At 33.5% G+C, this 20,589-nt stretch overlaps 1 protein-coding gene across 1 annotated transcript in view; it reads left to right on the forward strand.

The window, feature by feature from the left end:
- The window catches only part of LOC134530110 (uncharacterized), a 113,633-nt gene that overhangs the window by 60,140 nt on the left and 32,904 nt on the right, over positions 1–20,589 (forward strand). Inside the window, exon 4 of the mRNA XM_063364717.1 lies at positions 6,862–7,104. Coding sequence (XP_063220787.1) covers positions 6,862–7,104 — 243 coding nt within the window. The remainder of the gene's footprint in view (positions 1–6,861; positions 7,105–20,589) is intronic.

Consider the following 20,589-nt stretch of genomic DNA (forward strand, 5'->3'; position numbering starts at 1 on the left):
CATCATAATATTAATAAGAATAATCGAGAGCACACAGAGAAAGCCATTACAAGTATTACATAATAACAGAAAATCACAGAAAAAATTTATAGTAAAAAAAATGGTAAAAATTACAAAGAAAAAACCTGCTTGTGAACTTCTCATTTGTAGAACAAGGATAGAGTTTTAGCACAAGCCGGAATTTTGAGTGGGCGCTTGGGACCAAGATAACCGTCTGTAAACCCAAGGGAACACGGCGCCGTCAGAAACGTTCTCAAAGAGCCAAGCAAGTTAGGGTTCGACCCAACCAGGACCCGAGCCCGTACAGCCTTGGTGGAAGGGGAGAGATCTTCCTGACTCAGCTACCGTGCAAAGAGTAGGATTTCCTTTGTAAACGAGGTGCCAGTAAATGGTTTGTAATACTACATCAAAGATATTGTAATTTTGAACAACACATGCCTATGATTATTTTTGTATATATATGAAGACTTTTTCTAGATAATTATGAGTATAACTTACGAAAATTATGGCATAACTATATATTTTAATTTATTTTACATTCTTGCATAATTTTTTGAAAACTTGGAATAGAGAATCGAATATGACATTTAATTAATTTTTTTCGTGGTTATTATGCTGGAAAGGTATTCAGGGAATGGTTTATAAATTACTGGGACAACACAAAGCATAAATTCCCGGGTAAAAATATGAACCCAGTACAACTGTAAACACTATGTCGTAGTGATACAGTTGTTTTAATGTAAATGTTCAGTTAACGAGTATCTGTAATTTTTGTAAATATTTCTGTTCCGTTTGCAAAAAAATAAATCACACTGAGGTCACATCACTTCTGCGAAAAACACTGGTTACAAATTACTCAGAGATCTTCTTATACCTAAAGTTTACCCACACACATGCTAAGGATAATTACACAAAACTAACGACCTGCTACTTATGAGGCATCATTAATATAAATTTTGGTAAGTGTCCAGCGTTTTCAATAGTTATATTCACGTTAACACGTACTGCCCATGACTAAAGAATTTCTTTGTAAGCAGTTTAGACATTTTTGTTTACTCACGAGACAACACAAACATATTTTATTTAGAAGTCCACGCGAAAGGGCAACATGTAGCTGTCAATGTGAGAATAAAGCTTCGAAAACAACTAATTTATTTTGAACCGATTTTGAAAGATAAAAAAATTACCGTGGGTCATCCTTAAAATATAGACATAAGCTACTGTGGACGTTTTTGTAGGACATTTTAAGTACATTAATTTGATATATCGGTTATGAATAACTCAATGTAAGCCATGTAAGCGCCCTAAAAGCGTAATTTTAAAACTTGATTCTAAAACATAGAGATTTATAAATTAACTTCCAAATTTAATATGACTACATTATACTCATAAACGTTCCGAAAGAAATTTTCAGAATGGTAATTTAAACCGCATCAATATCCATTCTGTAGTTTGGGAAAGAGAAGTAAGAAAACAAATAGACAGACGTGGATAGCAATTTTGTTTTATACTATTTAGAGATGATTTACATGAATATACATTAAACCTATTGATATTATATAGGTATTAATAAAAGAGAGATTGTGGAGATTGTGAGTCCTGGAGCCGTGGGTTCGCGGAATAGTTTTTTGGGAAGGGGGGGGGGGTGAGAGAGAGAGAGAGAGAGAGAGAGAGAGAGAGCGGATCCGTTCGTACCTCGAAGATATTTTTTCAAAATTGGTTTTAGTATTTTTAATATCAATTTTTTTAAGCGATTTCCTATAACTTTTCCCGATAATCTTCAGAGCAACGCCTTATTGCATTGAAGATGCCTTATTCACTTGCGAATATCAATGCAGCTTTCTGCTAATATCTAAGCCATATTGATACATTATTGGGTTAATAAGTGTCAACTTGAAGGATCTTAAAAACTTTTTAATCCAAAATGTTGTTTTTGGTTAAGGTATATTTCACTACTTTTTTATGTGTCATAAGTTGATTTTAAAAATTAATTTGATTTACCAGAATGAGCAGTGTGTACGTGTTCTACCTATAGACTTCCGCAGCGAAGCAGGGTGTATCACCTAAACATATATTATAATCGTGTGAATACAACATTCACAGAACAATAACATACAGGCATAATCTTGGACTGCGCATTTGGCGTTTGTACGATGTAGAAGTGGCACTAACACAATAGGAATTCCCCTGCTCCCATAAAAGGAGAGTAGTAAGAGACCAATGGTATGCGGGCACCCTCCACAGCTTCATGTCAGCTCATGCCTACGTGTGACGCTGTGTACCCAGCGGGTGCATGTGTGTGGTGTGTTTGTGTGTGTGAGAGAGAGGGGGAGAGAGAGAGAGCAATGTGTAAACAGGCCAAAGAAGAGCTCCACATCAGCACGCTGCAACAACAGCTGCTAACTGTTAACTGCCCCCATTGTTCCGGGCGCACATACGCTCCTGGATCGAACCTGCTCTGCTGTTTCCCCTCCCCCATTAACAAACCATATCCGGTTCCGGTACACGCACGGAGTGAATACCAGGCGATCTAGCACTGCAACCGAACGTTGGGCCAACGGAGGTACACTGTTAGAAATTACAGTAAATTTAGGGACTTTTTAACGAAGTATTTACCTGAAATAAACTAAGAGTTCTTCGTAATTTAAAATAACTGAATATTCAAAGAAACGCTACGGAATTTCGACTTCCCAGTTGTATGTTTCGTCATTAACGAAGGAAACACACACCTAAGCAATATAAGAGTGTTATTGATGTATACTTAATTTTTTTTAATGTTTTATTAATATAACAAGAAAATTAATTTGTATTCATGTTCTAAATAAGTGAACTCAGGGTTCGTAAATTTACGAAGATCCCTGGATAATTTGTAACCCGCGTTCTTCGTAAATAATTTACGATTATTGTAGGTGAAAATTCTGTCTTGATTTTGAAGTTACCCTGGGTAGCAAATTTTTTACAAATCAAACCGCTACTTATTCTAATTACAGAACATTTATTTAATAGTTTTAAAGGAACTCTTTAAGAAGAATTGTTAAAACATCACCATGAAGTTAGTCTTGTTTAACAAATATTTTATCATCACATCAGCAAGTAATTAGAGTTACACTTCATTATACAAAAAAAAAAGTTTCGCTATATAGATGGGCAAGGAGTTAAGGGATCGTTTTCATCTTGAAATAACTTATAACATGGCAATATTGCTCACATCAACTCCCTAAAATCCGAACGCGCTGATTCTGATAACACCTTAAGGCCCGCTCTGACACACCTTTTAAAAATTTGATTTAATTTTCTCATCATCACTATTATTAAAATACTATTTATAAAATTGTATCACATGCCTCCCTTGCATTTTTTTTTTCTGTCACTAATATTCTCAACAGATATTCACTAAGTGTAGTATCATGGGTGTAAAAAAGGCACGTGGGATATTAAAATTATCATCGTTCGCGTAACTTCTTGCAGCCATTATGTTACACTTAGTGAATAAACCATCGAAATATTAAAAACATAACAACAAAATCAAGAGAGGTATTGTGTTGAATTTCAGAACTAGCCCTTAAATACTCGTATAAAAAATTTAAACAAAATATGTGTTTGCGTAGGCGAGTCTTTCGGTAACAAGTAAATTCGTGTTTTCTCTAATGTTGTAAATAAACTTGTAGTATGAAACTCAAACACAAAAACATTAACATAGAATTCTTTAAAGTAATGCCGAGCGTGATAAACACACGAAATTTGTGTTTTAAAATACACTTCTTTACGCGAATCAAGCGCAGTTTCCGCACCCACCACTAGAATTCGCTGCTGGAGCAGCTACGCCGTCTAAATAATAACTTGATTTGCAGAGCTAAAGGTTAAACTATACAATGAAAACACTCCTATAAAAGTGAAAAATACTTTTAAAAAATACAACACACCAGCTTTGTACCTTATTTTAGACAAGGAATTTTATTAAAATACTACCCATCTTGTTAAAATTCATTAAACTGTTAAAACTGTAAAGTTTCCCTTTGGCTTTGTGAACATTAGTTCGTGCCACCCGTCATAGGTGGCAGCTTCGTGGTTACACGTTTCCGTTCCATGTAACTTCCGTTTAATTCACAAAATTACTCCCACCCAATGCAGTATACCAAGAGCTAAGATGTTTACACATAAAAAATTATCAACATGGCTTGTTAGACCAAGCCTTAAGGGGAGGGATTGTAACTGAATGATGTCATGTTGTTTTCAATAGTAATACAGCATAGGGTGAATAATTTGATGGAACGCTGAAAGTGAATACTGCTACAATTACGTTTTCCCTGTTAAGTCATTGGCGTTAAACGTTGAATTCTTTTTGAGAAATAAAATAACTGTAAAATAAATGTCGATGGAAAATTTTGCATTGCATTTGAAAATATTTTATAGTGCGAACTATGTCCCAGCCGAAGAAAGTTTTCAATATCTAACGATACAAAATTGTTATGGCGTAAAATAAAAACCACTGTGATCATTATTACGTCCCTTAAGATTGCACACGACATTTTCTTTTTTATTTTTCACGAACTCGGGCTCGTATTTCACCAAAACCAGAAGTGACTGATGTTTTATATAAACGTTGACGTTATGTATGGCACAGTGTGCTCGATACCTACAGTCTCTCTGCGGTACCTATGTTGTCCAATACTCCACATCAAATTTCCGAAGGAAAAAAAAACTTGGTTGAAAGTTATCCAGGGGTTTCCTGAATCTTCGGGTACAGCTTTTACTTACTCCTAACATGAACCCACAAGAATCTTAGTGGATTATTAACAAAACGTAAAAAATAGTGTTATTTTTACAGAAAAAATTCATCATTTCCTTTCACTTTGGATTTACTTTAATTGTAGCGGAACATATAATTCGCACAAAGAAAAAGGTTTCTTTGGTACAAACAAATATTTTGTATATTATGAAATTAATATATACTTGCTGTACTTAAGAATTTTTTTTTGCTTATAAAAATTTTTATTTGCAACAAAATTCGTTTTGTAAACCTAACAAAATATACAGTTGATTTGAAAAATCGTTTTTAGGTATAGAAAAATTTTACAACATAATTGATTTAAGATGTTATTTTGGACATACGGCCTCATTTTATGCAATAAGAATCCTAATTTACGGACAAAAAGTGAAAATTACAAATTAATGAACATCAAACACACAGAAAACATGAAATCAGCCGGTGTCAAAAAATAATCCTTACTAATATTATAAATGCGAAAGTAATTCTGTCTGTCTGTCTGTCGCGCTTTCACTCCAAAACTACTGAACCGATTGAAATTAAATTTGGTACACAGATAGTCTAGTGCCTGAGAAAGGACATAGGCTACTTTTTAATGCGAAAAATGGGCTGAAAGGGGGGGATGAAAATTTGTATGGAAGTATCGTCATTTTTAGAGCTAGAAGCTTGAAACTTATTTTTTAGTCTGTTTATTCGATATAAATAAATATGACATTCAAAGTTTGTAGAAGTTTTACCCTCAAGGGTATAAAATAACAATAGGGAATAGGGGATGAACGTTTGTATGGAAATATGTAAGGTTTATGTGAATGTTTTATAAGTTTGCGACAAGAAACAAAATATTAGAGCTATTCTGATGTAACATTTACGGAGTCATTGCAAAATGTGAATCTGAAGTTAACGCGAGTAAGAAACTTGCCAAGCACCGCGCCTTACACAATGAGCGCTGTGTAAAAGCCTTGGTAGCGTGAGGGGGGGGGGGGGTGCGGAGCGCGGCGTGGTATGGCGCGGTGTATGTGGGGAAATATGCCTAAGTGTGCTTACCCGAACGGGCAGACGATTGTAGCACATGTATGCGAATACTTATCTTTATGTTTTATCTTTATGTTTTGGCAAAATATGGGAAAACAAAAAACGTAGTTTATAAAAATGTACTTATATAAACTCATATTAATACTTTATACCTTATGTACTTATATACTTAAATAATTTAATAAGCTCTTTGCAGTGAAACACTGCAAATAGCTCATTAAAGTATTTATACGTATGTGTCTTATTTGTAAAATAATTAGCCTAAATAAATAAAAATGCTACCCAAAGACACTATTCCATGCGGACGAAGTCGTGGGCTTATCTAGTAAAACATAAATGGCACAGGAAATTCCGTTAAAATGAATAAGGCAAAAATAAGTTTTTACAGCACAGACGAACTCAGTGAGCTAAAACGACGAGGCAGTGTAACAAGGACAGAAATCAAAGACCAAAAACGACTTTGTACAAAACAGTGACAAACAGACGAACCAACGATGACACTAAACATATAATACAGACGCCACAACGACGAAAGCACATACGTACACACTAGGCTTCCTGAGACAACAGCAGAGACGTTTCGGAACTGAAATAAGTTATAGTCCTCAGGAATAAAACAGACTGACAGCAATGGCATATCTCCGAAACAAGATTTTGAATCAGTCTTCCCACTGCAAGAACCATTCAAAGAACGTAACAAATAGTTTGAATTATATATATATATATATATATATATATATATATACCTATATATATACATATATGCTATGTAACAATAATGCTGCCACGATACACCATCGTGAAGATTGCAAACATTAATTTTGAATATGTTAAAGAATTTTAAATTATATGTTACATACATAAATTCTTATGTGATTAATGGAAATGTTTTATCATAGTAGGGAGACATGTGCAAGAAATAATAAATAAAATATCACATGCGTTGTGGTTCAAGACGATGAAGCCCCATGAAAACTGTTCTCAGATGAGCAAGGAATGTGATAGAAATGCCACATCTGTAACGGATGGCACGAAGTCAGACGAACAAGCCTGTGTTGCAGACGAGCTGTGCGTCGCGCTGGACGCCGCCTCGTGCGACCGCGGCCTGCACGCGGCGCGCCTGGGCGAGGAGGGCATCGACTCGGTGGAGTGGGCCGCGCCCGGAGGGGACTACCGGGTCGTCAACGTGCGGCTCAGGCGCTCCGAGCCGGCCAGCGGCGGCTTCTTCAGCGACATGATGGACGCCGTGGTGCAGTTCTTCCGCCAGCTGTTCGGCGGCGAGACCTCCGGCCGCAGCGGCGAAGGTGGGTGGAAGTCTGGGACCACGTGTGCCGTGGGACCTTTCAATTCTGGGACAACACTTTTGCTGTTGATGGCTTGTATTTGGAATGGTCCAAAGCAAAGATAGGATGTTCAAGAAGACAAAGGCATAGGTGTCAATGCTGACATAGTTGATTTCTGAAATTGTGGACAACACACGTAAGAAGATCCAACTAGTTGTAAGTAATTGTGCAAAATACTTTTGGAGTCTTGGAAAACGTATCTATAAACATACACTTGGTTGTTGGTGGTTGGTAGCTGCTCTCTAAGTCAACTGAACATTCAGTTGGTTGTTGGTACTGGTGTATCATAAGTCAAAGACAGCTGTTGGTTCTTGGCATTATTGACGGATTAAGTCTACCATTTGGTATGTATTTTGTCAAAATTATATTTTATATGATGACAGCGTCTTTTAAAAATCGTGAAAAAATTTAAGCAGTCATACACTAAAATACTGTTGACACTGGTGTGAAGAAATGTTATCTCAAGGACATTTGCAAGAATATGAAACTAGCTGTTGGGCATAGTAATACTGTCCTTTGAAAGCAAGCAGAAATAATGTAGATAGGAGGAGGTTGGTGTTCACATCAGAGTCACTGAAACTCTCTGTTAGTGGTTTTCTTGCTGCTGGTTTAAAGCCTGAAAAATCGATTTAGGAATACACAATTTGATTTTGAGTGTTTGTGTTCAAAACGGTCCAAGGCAAGGATATCATATTTAAGAAGGCACAGGTAACCGTTTGGAGATATAAGTTAATGATGATATAGTGGACGTTTTAAATATTGGATAACACATTTAGAAGATACAAATGGTTGTTGGTAGTGGCGTAAAATACCCTTAAATTTTGGACAGAATAATGATATTTGACAGCTAAATGATTTTGGACAAAAAAAAATAATTAATGTCACACACTTAGCCGTTGATGTTTGGTGGCTGGTAGTTGCTCTCAAAGTCAACTGAACACTTGGTTGGTGGCTGTTTAAATATAGGCGAGGTTTAGACATAAGTTACTTAAGAAAAAATAACTATTATTTTCTCAGAGTCACAACTCATTCGGGATTAGCCAAGCTGTCCTCCAAAACCTTTTTTATATTACTTCATCTCAAACCATACCTGGAGCTGCTGCTGACTTACATTTAGTTGTGTTTAGTCGTATAGTCGGCACGTCCAACTTACTGGCTCTAAAATGTCACACTATTTTCATATCAGAATATTGCATTATTTACATTATATTCGATTACAAATAATGATACCAAAGTTGATGTTAAAAATTGTATAAAATATTTCCTCTTACACCTGATGCTGGAGTGCGGAGTTGGAGGCAGGTGTCCGCCATCTTGGATACTGACGTTACGATGGTAATCTAGGATGTCTTTGACCTTAGCCTTTGACCTTTACCTTGAACCCGGCCGCTATATTGCATTATGACAATTTGGAGTATGATTTCACATCCACCACTTTGTTTCCTAGATCTTTTTGCTGTCTTGGATTCCACCATCTTGGATTCTAGAACTCCCCACCGTCTTGGATTGACCCTCTGGTTTTCGTCTGTCAGAAACAACCATTTTGTTTTTGTCACTGGATGTCTCTATATTGGATTATGTAATGTCCGTCATGGTTTTCGTCTGCTGTAAGTCGCCATATTGGCTGACATAATTTTCGCCATCTTTGTTGCTGCAGTTTGTTCCTAGAGTACGCCAACGTCGTTCTGTCTTATGCATGTAAGGTGGATGTTCCATTACCTATCAGTGTTGTTATGATTCTTATAGAAATAATAAATTTATTTTTTATACAAAATACATAGGAAACGAGGTAATACAAACCATGACAGGACGGACCTATTGCATGGAAAACGTTTGCTTTTGACAACACGGCCTTTAAGACATATCACAAACTAAGAATTAAGTAACACATATAAGGAATTGTAATTTTTGAATATTAAGGAATTGTAGTAGCACCAGAAAGAGGCCCAGCCGCCATCTTTGTTTTAAATACTTGCTATTAGAAAGACTAGAGTAACGTATTGTACACATCATCTGTAAGAGTGTGCTGCCGCCATCTTGAAATAATGTAAACCCGCTAGAGTAGCAGTAGTGTTAATCAACAGATCATCATAGCATTTACCAAATAGTTGGCCAACTTGGCTGCCATATTGAAAATTTGTATCTATCAACCAAAAAATTTGGCAAAATTTCCAAAAATTATTTTAAAATTTACCTATTAATAGAGGAGAGGAGGCTATAATGGAATATCATTTCTTTTTCGAAAAATAACTTTCCTGGCTTTGGAATAAAAAAAACCAAATCCTTATGAGTATAATATAACAAATTGTAATGAACTGTCACCTGTAAAAAGAATACTATTTATTTTGTTGTTAAAAAAAATGTTGTTTCAAATATGAAACAAGTGGAGGTTAATATGAAATAGTCAGGTAATATGGAATATGTGATTTAAAGAATTGAAAAACTAATTAGTGATAACACCACGAAACAGAGCAGAACCTTCGGTATACCTTATTAATCTACTATTCCTCTATATTGAATAAATTAATTAATTCTTATTTTCGGTTTGATACTTGACCCGGGGCCAGAAACTGTAACTATTGCTTCAAAATACTTATTTAATTAAAAATGACGAAGTAGCTTAAATTACCCTAATACCAGTTTTTAGGAAGCTGCTAGGGCCATATTAGCCGTCATTTTGAAAATCAGTGACTATTAACCTAAAAATATGTAAAAATTATAAAAAATCATTTAAAATTAACCTGCTAATACATTGACTAAACCGGATGATTTCCGTCCTTGTTTCGATCTTTTGGTAGTGCTAAAAGTAATTAACTTTAAAATACTCTTTTCATTTTTTCTTTCGATGAGTTTAAAAATATTAATTACTAAGTCCAAGGATTGTATACAAGATAACTGCACGATTGAATTTATGTCAAACGATATTTTTATGGTAACGATGTAGGCCATATTCGGCGCTTATTATGATTACTAGTGTGTCAACTAAAACATATAAGCCAAGTGTCTCAAAACCAACAGGTTTCCTTTGTCAATATTAGGTATGAAATACGTCGAAGCAAAAATCAATTACAATCTTACATAACGATACTTGGAATACGTATAAACCAATTCATGTACAATTTCAGCAATATGGGCTAAGCGTATCCCAATCATGAGACCTTTTTTGATGCTTGTCATACCTTTCAAACAAGCTATTAACTATTTAAAGCAAGCAGACAAGAGAAGAGTCTTTGAACTACAAGTCCTTCATCATGGGTATAACATATTGAAAGCATATAGATCAACTAACTAAGCATGTTAACATTAGATTAGAACCAAGCATCCCAACTTGCTACAAAACGAAGAGGTTATGAAACATCCAATCTTTAGTCCTGTCTTCTTGATTACGCTCAGTCATCTATGATACATTTGGAAACACGTTTGGACACATATTTTGGGTACACGTTCAACAAAAAGTACACACATAAGTCATCTAGGACACACATATGGACACACATTAAAAAATGACACATTCATCATCTAGGATACACATTTGAACACACATTCGACTTATAGAACATACAATTTGACACACATTCAACAGTAAAGTACACATATGCTTCATGTAGGACACACATTTGGAAACACTTTCGTCATCATGGATGAGCATTATGTTTCAATAGGCGATATAAATGGTGAATACTGATCTATTATTTTTATTTACCTCACTTGTATAAAATATATTTAAAAATAGTGCAACCATTATATCAATAATATATTGGACTTCAAGTATGGAGAATTTCTCATTCCTGCGAGAAGAGCCTCTTGCACACAGAGAAGTAATCAAATATCTCAGCCTGTCGACCATTCCAGTTGGATCGTCCCACGATATGTAATCCGACTCTTCTTTGTTATGCCTTTTAATATCAATATGCTGAATATCTCTAAAGTCTTTTGTTTTATCACCTGCCTGAAAGTTACTGTCATGATCATCGTAGCTATCAAAATCTTCATTTAGATTATTGTAAGAATTCTAAATCTTTGACGACGCAGCTTCTTCATCAGTTGCAGGATATTTTATAACTGTCCATCATATATCCAAAGTTCGGAGGATCTACTTGAGATGGGTTTGAAAATATTCTCAATTTTCGTGGAAATGATACTTCCATTGTCTTCAGTAGTCCTTAAAACTTGAACGTCCTTCAATTCAAGTTCTTTGTCGAGATCAGGAGAGCTATGAACATAGTCACTTTCAAGGCAAGGAAAATTATTTTCGTCATGCAGCACACACTTCTTCAGGATCTATATCACACTCTTTATCAGCTATGTCGTTGACCTTTATTTTGTATGTTTGCACGACTTTACAAATCTTGCCATGTCTTTTTAGGCTATCACTTCTCGTAAAAAAACCTGTCAAGCCGATCCTAACTTAACATTTTGAGTAGTGGGCTTTTAAAACAATAATTATTGTCATGACATCTAGCATTCTTTCGCAAGGCAAATTCCTTGGTGTCAATAGTTATAATTATTTTATTGACAGATATGAGTAGAAAGATTATCATTTTGATAATATTTTAAAAAGTACCCCACGCTTTTTTTTAAATAAAATACTTTTTTTATTTTACACTATTTTTAATTCAAATGTGTTAAATTATATTTTCTATTTTTTAGTTGGATTTTCTATAAAAGCGTGTTTTTTTTTATTTTTTTTAAACTATTATTTATTTTCTACTTTTTAGTTTGGTTTATTTATAAAAGCGTGTTTTTTTTTAAATTTATTTAAACTGTTATTGTTATAATCTACTATTAATTCCGTGATAACTATAATAACTGTAATTATTTTCCAAATTATTTACGTGTACAGCTGTATTGATAGCCAAATCTCGTTTTTAGAAGCCATTCAAAGATTTTAACGTTATCAATATATACAGTGAGACTTAACGGTATAAGGTTATTGACGAACAAGTGATATCGTCCAGTCTTACATACTGTACGAAATTAATGCTGTGAAGCAGGAAATGATGGGAGATACGGATTAATTATTACGTGAAGCGTTCCACATTTACGTAACAGGAATTTTGGGAAGGATAAGGTTGAGAAAGAATGAGGAAAGGACCTTCTCAATGAGAGTGTCTTAAATATGTGAGAAAAATTCGGATAGCCCGGACTGGGATTCGAACCCAGAGCCTTCCGACGACATGTTAGCTGCTCTACCATCGGGCGCTCGATGTACGATAAATATGGCACAAAGCGCCCCACGCTTTTTTCACAATAATACTAGTATTTTTCATTCATTATTGTTTTAAGCTTATTTTAAAAATTATTTTTCACTTTTTAGTTTGATGTGCTTTAAAAGCGTGTTTATTAGTTTTTTTAAATATATTTATTTTTCACTTTTTAGTTTTATTAGAAGGATTGGCGAAGTCCCAGACGAATTACAGTTGGATTTACGGTACCAATCCCAAAATTTGTTGTAAAGAAAACAAATAATTTTTTTTTCAGCCGTGGACGGAATTAGAACCCACGACCGGTGAATCCGAGGGTTACCGTCATCGAAGACCAGCGCCTTAATCAGCTCGGCCAACAAACCAACTGACGAGTATTTATTGTAATAATACCTACTAATACCCCTAGTGCTCGAGCTGGAAAGTAAGTACCGTAGACGGTACGCGTGCGCGACTGCACGGTTGTCTCACTTGCTCTCACAGAGAGTCTGGGTGAGGGAATTATTTAATTCTGTCGATCCTAATCAGGATAATGAGATAAATTTATTAAATTAATGTATTGTCACCGGTCCTCGATAAGTGTGCGAAGTTTAAATTAAATATGTCCGTTTAAAGTGGGTCAAAATCGAGTTCAAAGGAGTCGGTTACAAACATACAAACAAACATACAGGTGAAGCTATTATAAAGCGTGTAAAAATGCCTCTTGGATACTGACTGGATGTGTCTGACCACCTACTGGGTGCGCCTGGCTACCAACTGGATGTGTCTGGCCCCCTACTCGACATGCGTTCCTGACCACTGAATAGACGCGTCTGGTCACCAACTTTATGTAGCTGTTTAATCGACTTAGATGTTAAAATGCGCTGAAAACACACGTCGAGGTATGCAGAGGTCACGCTTCGCCCTTCTAAGAAGACTGTAGACATCTAGAGACGTGAATTGCTGTAATAAAAATTATTTTTTTTTGTCCTTTTTTCTCAAACTGACATGTTTTGGTAATTTTTATCAAATTATCTTTTATCGAATCAAGCATGAAACGAACCAAGGTCAGAAATCAATCGAATGAATTATCATTTTAACATGTCACTTTTTAAAATGATTTTTTTGGTAATTTTCCGAATTTTTAGTTTAATAATTAGAGAATATCCAGATGGCGCCAAATGATGATGTGGTGGAAGCCACAGTAATAAATTATTCCTGCACTCTAGTGGTCAAAATTTAAACTAATAAGTCGGTAGCGCTCTTTAGCAGGCGAAAACAATAATTCGGATCCAAGATAGGGGCCTCCAACAGTCGAAAACAAGATGGCTGCATTGACATACTTTTTGGCGTAATATCTACCTTGGCATTACTGACGGGACGTCAGTCCGTCGGGTAACTTCCATTGATGAAGGATGCGTCGCCATCTTAATTTTATCCTCAGCAGGTTCGAACCAAGGATGCAGATAATTTTTTATCAAAATTTATTTAAATTAAATCTTTTATATTAAATAAAAATTCCTGAAAAATTCGGATAATGATTGCGGATTTTCAATATGGCAGCTATAACGAAAATTGTAACGTTCTATAATCTAATATTACTACCGTAGCGTAAAGTGCAACACTTGTCATACACATCCAATATGGCGGGCGTAACGAAAAGTGCAACGTTTCTAGAATCCAGATGGCGACTTATACGAAAAGTAAAAAGGTGATAACTTAATTCAAGATGGCAGAAGTTTTTATTTTAAAATTTTTTATTTAATTTTTTATTAATTTTATTTTTCTGCTTGGATCAGATAATATTTACAGATGTTCAAAATTACGGCCGTAACGAAAAGTGCAACGTTTCTGGAATCTTGGATAGTGGTAGTGACGTAAACAATTTTTGGATTTTTTTGGATTTTTTTTCGTCATATTTAGTCAAAAATTAAAGATTTTGGTTTTACAGTCAAGGTAAATATCAAAGGTCCAGGTCAGAAGGTCAGAAGCTTATTGGAGGCTTTCCCTTAGGGAATTTAAACATCTTAGGGTTATTTATGATTTTGGAATTTTTCTGTTTTGAAAACGAGAAATTTTCCCTCAAAACGGGATTCATTCTCTCAAAATATTGAAATTTCTAGGAATTTTGGAGAATTTTGAGTCATTTTTGATGAATTTAATAGAAATGGACACCGAAAATGGCCACCATGACCTCACACCTCGCTAATCTCGAGTGCCAGTACTGGCCAATACATAATACTTACTACCCTTATTTGTGCCATTTTTGAGATTTTCAATGCACGTTGAAACGGCTCAGTAATTGTTTCCAGTTTTTGCTTGTAACTCTTACGTCGTAGTCAGTTTTTGTGTGCGTCTGTTGTGTAATATTTCTTCCAACAGAATTCCTTCCACGGAATTCTCTGTGCTGGATAAGCATGCAACATTTGACATCAGTTGATATTATCTTGGTTTACGTGTGTTTATGTATTCATATTTGCATCCATTCTTTATGTTTTTCCTTGACAATTATTTTTAACCAGAAATGTAATATGTTTATGATAATTTTAAATTGATCTTTCACATTCCAAGGTTTTTTCAAAACATGCAAATCTATTTAAATGTTTTTGCCAGTATATAGGCAGCATAGTTATTTTTATGTCGCCAAAAATACTTTGTGTGATTGAAATTGACCAAAATATTTGTGGTTATAAAAACAGTTTTTTTTTTTTTCGTTTAATTTTAAGTACACGGGCCTTTCTTCAAAGAAAATAGTCCTTTTTTAAGGAAAATTCTCTACTTCCTTAAGAAAATGGTTACAATTTTTACAGGATTAGTTAAAATTATTTTTAAAAGAAATGTGAGAAATTTTCCTTAAAAAAGAATTTTTCATCATTATAGAGATTTTTTATATCTTTTATTTTTTAAATATAAATAATTATAATACAAAAATGGGGGCCGTGACATCACACGATTCATGGTTGTGGCCGGATTATCGCTCACTCCTGTAATTTCGTCACAGCTTTTCCTTGGAGTACAGGCATCCAGTTCCATATCTTGAGCTGTTTTTCTTGAAGTTTACTAAGAAAAAGTTTTCGTTAGCTTTGTTTAATATGTAAAGAAATAACAAGCAAAACAAATTTGTTGTCTTAGTATTCAAATAGCTTATTATTCCAGTCTGCGAATTTCCAAGTAGGCTTAAAAATAACAAGAAACTTCTTAAAAAAGAATGAGTTTGTTTTTATATTCAAACTTTTGTAATATTTGGAAAATTCCAAAACTTATTTTACTGGTTGAAATTATATTTTATACAGATAATATAGAATGAGCTTATCTGCAAGAAGAAAAAAATATTTTTTTGAGAAAAAAACATTATTATTCAAATTTGTATTCCCCGTTCATTTGCTTTTGATTGAATTATTTTACGTCAGGAAAGTAACATCGTAAGGTACTTTGATTTTCATGTTTGTTTGCAATAATAGACAATGCAGTTGAATTGGACTTTCGATTGCCGTATTTTTAAACGCCTGAGCTGCTAAAAATCTGATCTTAGTTTTTTTTCGAAAGGGTATTATTAAATAAATTTTGGTTGTGTCAAACACTATTTAAATCGATACAGACACATCGTCATATATATTTTGCGACAGGAAAATAAATTATAAGTCTAATTAAAACAAATTTTACTAATAACAAAAAAAATATTGCTGTTACGAATATTATTTTTATAACCAAAATATTAAATTGTAACTGAATCATATATATATATACACACATTTATTTCGTAGTGGTTATTAAACATTATTTTTTGTTTGTAAATAAAAGTTACTATGGTAAAAATATTAAACAATACAGCTTAAGAAATAAATATGTAAGAGAAAGCTTAGCTTTTACTTCATATGCGTATTTAAATAAGATGGTGAACCGATAACACGGAAGGAATTTTTTCCAGTTGGCGTCGGTAGTATTCCTCGAGAGACGAACGAACGCCTCGAGGCTACGAGCAGATGACCCGCAGTTCGTAGCCGTTGCGCGGGTTGCGTGGCTGACAGGGACGACCCGGCACTACAACAGCGCACGACACGAGGAGATAAACAGGCCGAGGACCCGGGACCTAGCCCAGAAGTAGGACATGAAGTGTGCCCAAGAAGAGTATCCTTCACCGAGGGGTGTCCCTCACCCAGCCGAAACGGAAGCGTTCTTGGGCGGGCGGTGTAGAGCATAGAACAAGGAGAGAGATACAGAAGTGCGAATCTTAGAGTGGAAACTTAAAAATTTTTTTTTGCGCGATATGTGACGCTATTTTGTGGGGGTATCCATTACAACTAACAAAAAAATTGTCAGGAAATTTATGTTATAAAATTGTTTTTTCTATATTAATGAGTAGGAGGTTCAGTGTTTCCGGTATGCCACACTTCAAAATATGTGGCTATCAAAATAAAGTAAATTAATTTACACTGGATTTGTTTGCCTGATAATAGCTGAGGCATTACTTCTCACAAGCAATGTAGCTAAGTTAGTGATGCTTTATGATAACTAATATCTAGCGTGTTGGCCCAAAATTGCTTCAAAAAATATGTCTTACACTTGGCAATTAAAGTTTCTCCTCCTCGTGCGCTGCATTCGTTTCACATTTTTGAGTGTTTTACTTTCTACTATACTAAAGGATATTTAGAACCTCCGTTACTTCGCAGAATCATTTCAATAAATGGTGGTCTCAAATGACGTATGCATGATCAAGTCTATTTAGAGTGATCATTGGTCGGTAACAAGGTCACACCTTTCGGCAAATTACAAATGTTTGTTTAACATAACCTTGTTGAAAAATGACTGAGGGTTGTCAAAGGCGTCTCAAGAGCACTGCAGTACGATAATCAACATGATGCAGATGCAATTGTGCTTCGGTCAGTTTCGCTAACCACTGATATCCGAAATAATCTTAGCTTTATAGAAAGTATTTTAAAATTTTAGCTTTTTCACCATCAAGGTGGTTTATCTTATTTTATATTAATACTAGCGGACCCAACCGAAGTTTCCTGTTCAAACGTTGTAAATCCAAAAATTATATATTTTATTAAATAAACAATAAATTGAAAATATAAAACTTCAATTTTAAATATACTTTAAACTATAAATGTTATGATGTTATAACTTACTAAACAATTTTTTTTATTTTCAAAGAGGCGTTCAATATGTCATAATTTGCATATAATAAAATGAGATCTGACAATTTAAAATTGTAGGTTAAGTTGATTGTTATTGAATGCACGTGTATACATAATAAATTAAAAGTAATGAAAAATCGTGTAAAATACTCACTTCAATACTGCACCTTACATATTTTGCACTATGCATATTTTTATTACACTTTCAAAAGTAGAATAAAATGAGAACTGACAGTTAAAATTTGTAGGTTAAGTTGATTGGTATTGAATGCACGTGTATACATCATTAAAATTCACGAAAAATCATGTAAAATACTCACTTCAATACTGCACCTCACAAATTTGCACAATGTTTATTTTTAATTACACTTTAAAATGTTATTTCAATAAATAATAATATAATATTCTCAATAAGCAATTATATTTTATTTTTATGTAATAACAACACTAAGCTACGACGAAAGTAACCGATATCCAAAATAAAAAAATCCATAGAATCCATCCAAAAATTAACAACACATAAATAAATACACAACACACACACATATATATATATATATATATATATATATATATATATATACTGTGAACCTTAACCATCCAAAGATCAACAACAATTTATAAATAAAACATTAATTTAATAAAAAATTTCCAGTGGACTGAATTGTGAATCCAAACCATTCTCAAATCCACAAAAACACACAAAAATAAATTCATCAAAATCGGTCCAGCGGTTTAGGATGAGTTCAGTCACATACACACGGACAGACGAATTATGTAAGTTATATAAAGATTTATTTCTTTACTTAGGAAAATTATAAATAAATGTTTTTTTTACGAGGTTTTGTTTATAATCGTCCATGAAAGAGGAAAAAAAGTTATTTTAAATTATAAGTATAATTTTTGTAATATCAGAAATTTATTTATTTTGTTTGGTGGTATTATCACATGATATACTAACATGAGGGATATATGTTTATATAGAAGCATAATTCACTTCAGCAAAAATAACTATCGATGGATTAGTAAAATTATGAGACTAAATTAAACTTACAATATATTTTTGTGACCGTTTCATTAAGGGTGACTAACCAGAATTCGAAAGTGAAAAATTTGTTGGAAAAATAATTAAGCCAGCAAATTAAATGAAAGCGGATTGGTATTTGGAAAAAAATCAACAAAACGTGAACATGAAATATATCGGGTACAGCTTAGGGGTGTCGTTAAAAAAACTCATATGGCTTTTAATATTTGCGTCTTTTTGTAAGTGATTTAAATTTAATCAATAATTTAACTACTGTTTCGATTTTCAAAATGTGTTTATGATTTGGAGAACCTGAAGTAAATTGATATTTTAATTCTAATATGAACTGAGATCCCTAAATCATTTGTTAAACAATTTAAAATTATCATTTTTTATTTAGCCTTTATTTTGAAAAAAATAGTTTTTAATTTTCTATTCCAAAACAATAACTTTAAAATATTTAATTGTATAATAAACTTGGAAAACTCAATTTTAATTTTTTAATATAACAGGTTGTTTATGCATATATTGACGACATTCTAGAATTAAAAACGAAAAGCTATATGGTGCGTATAAAAATTATATTTAAAACGATGTTCCACAAGGTTACGTGCTAATTTTTCGTGTTGGAATTGAAACAGTAATGTATCTCTCAGGTGCTAAAATCATTAAATAAACACCTATTAAACTGATAAAACAATTTTAACAATCATTCATCGTTATTTTATGAAATAGTTATTGAAAATCGTTGCTTAACACATGAGTTTACAGAAACATAATATCTTAGGAAACTACCTACTTAATAAAAGGATGTTTATTGACATGAGTTGTATCAAGTATGTAAATATGGTAAAAAGAAAGAAAAAAATTCCAGTTGTTAGTTGAAAGGATGCGCGAGAAAAACAATCAGAGCTGATAAAGACGAAGATAGATAGACAGAATACCAAACCTTTAAAAGCACTGCCAACTTGCAGAGTAACACTTATGACTGATGATGTTGATACTATTTCTGCGGGTTGAAAGCCATGTTATTTGCTTCATGACTACCACCCACGCATTGGTGGCGCAAAAACATTTTAATGGTCATAGAAGCGTAAATATCAGTTCTTCACTATTACGGTAGTTATTCACATACACAGCATATGTATCTATATATAAAATTTTAAATAAATAAATATATATATTATAGGTGGAGTTTATGATTTGACGGTATATTTGCCCACCGTGATAGTCGCCACATAAGTTCTCGCTCAGGGTCACCCAGGACTTGCCCGAAGAACTAGAGTCAGATGAGTAAATAAAACACGTCAAATCTCCTTTGATACCAAATAAATATGCAAAATCATAATGCATCTAGGAATCATTTTGTGCATATTTCTACCCTCCCGTCTGGAAATTTAACTGAAGGCGTAATATATAGTGAACCTGGCACGTGGGCCGCCGAGTCCCTAGACATTACTGCGAGTCGTTTTGTTGTTAAGGCAGTTTCATATTTAGTTCTAGTTGTTATGGCACAAATTACCATATCTTTTTCTACAAAAATGCTATTTTGAAGTTAATTATATTTTGTAAATGTATAAGGTTCAGTATTATTGTTTATAACTCTAAACTAAAGAACAGTAGTAGCTATTTACACGTAATTTTTTTATATAAGTGTAAATGACGTGACTATGTTCTATTATCCACTAAAATATTTTTCATTTATTTTTTATAGTTTTACAAACAAACATATTAAGTTCTTACTACCAAGTATCGGTTACTAAATAAAGAATTTAAAATACTGGAAAATAACACATTTGCGAATAACTTATTGGGAAAGATTTAAAAGACTTCTTAAAGAAACCGGATAAGGCTATATTGCGAAAGTATTTTACTTCAAAAAATTAAACAAGCGCGATAAATTCATTGTATTTTTTCCTGTATGTACTAATTAAAACTTACATTAAATTGATATGTATATACATACATACACATATATATATACATACATACATATATAGGCCCAAATTAATATTTAAGCCGAAAGAGCCAACTAGAGTTTTTCACACTTGTTATAGAATTAAGTTTTATTTGTTTTATATTATAAAGAAACAGTGTT

This window comes from Bacillus rossius, chromosome 1 (assembly GCF_032445375.1).
Source record: "Bacillus rossius redtenbacheri isolate Brsri chromosome 1, Brsri_v3, whole genome shotgun sequence".
Taxonomy (NCBI): Eukaryota; Metazoa; Arthropoda; class Insecta; order Phasmatodea; family Bacillidae; genus Bacillus; species Bacillus rossius.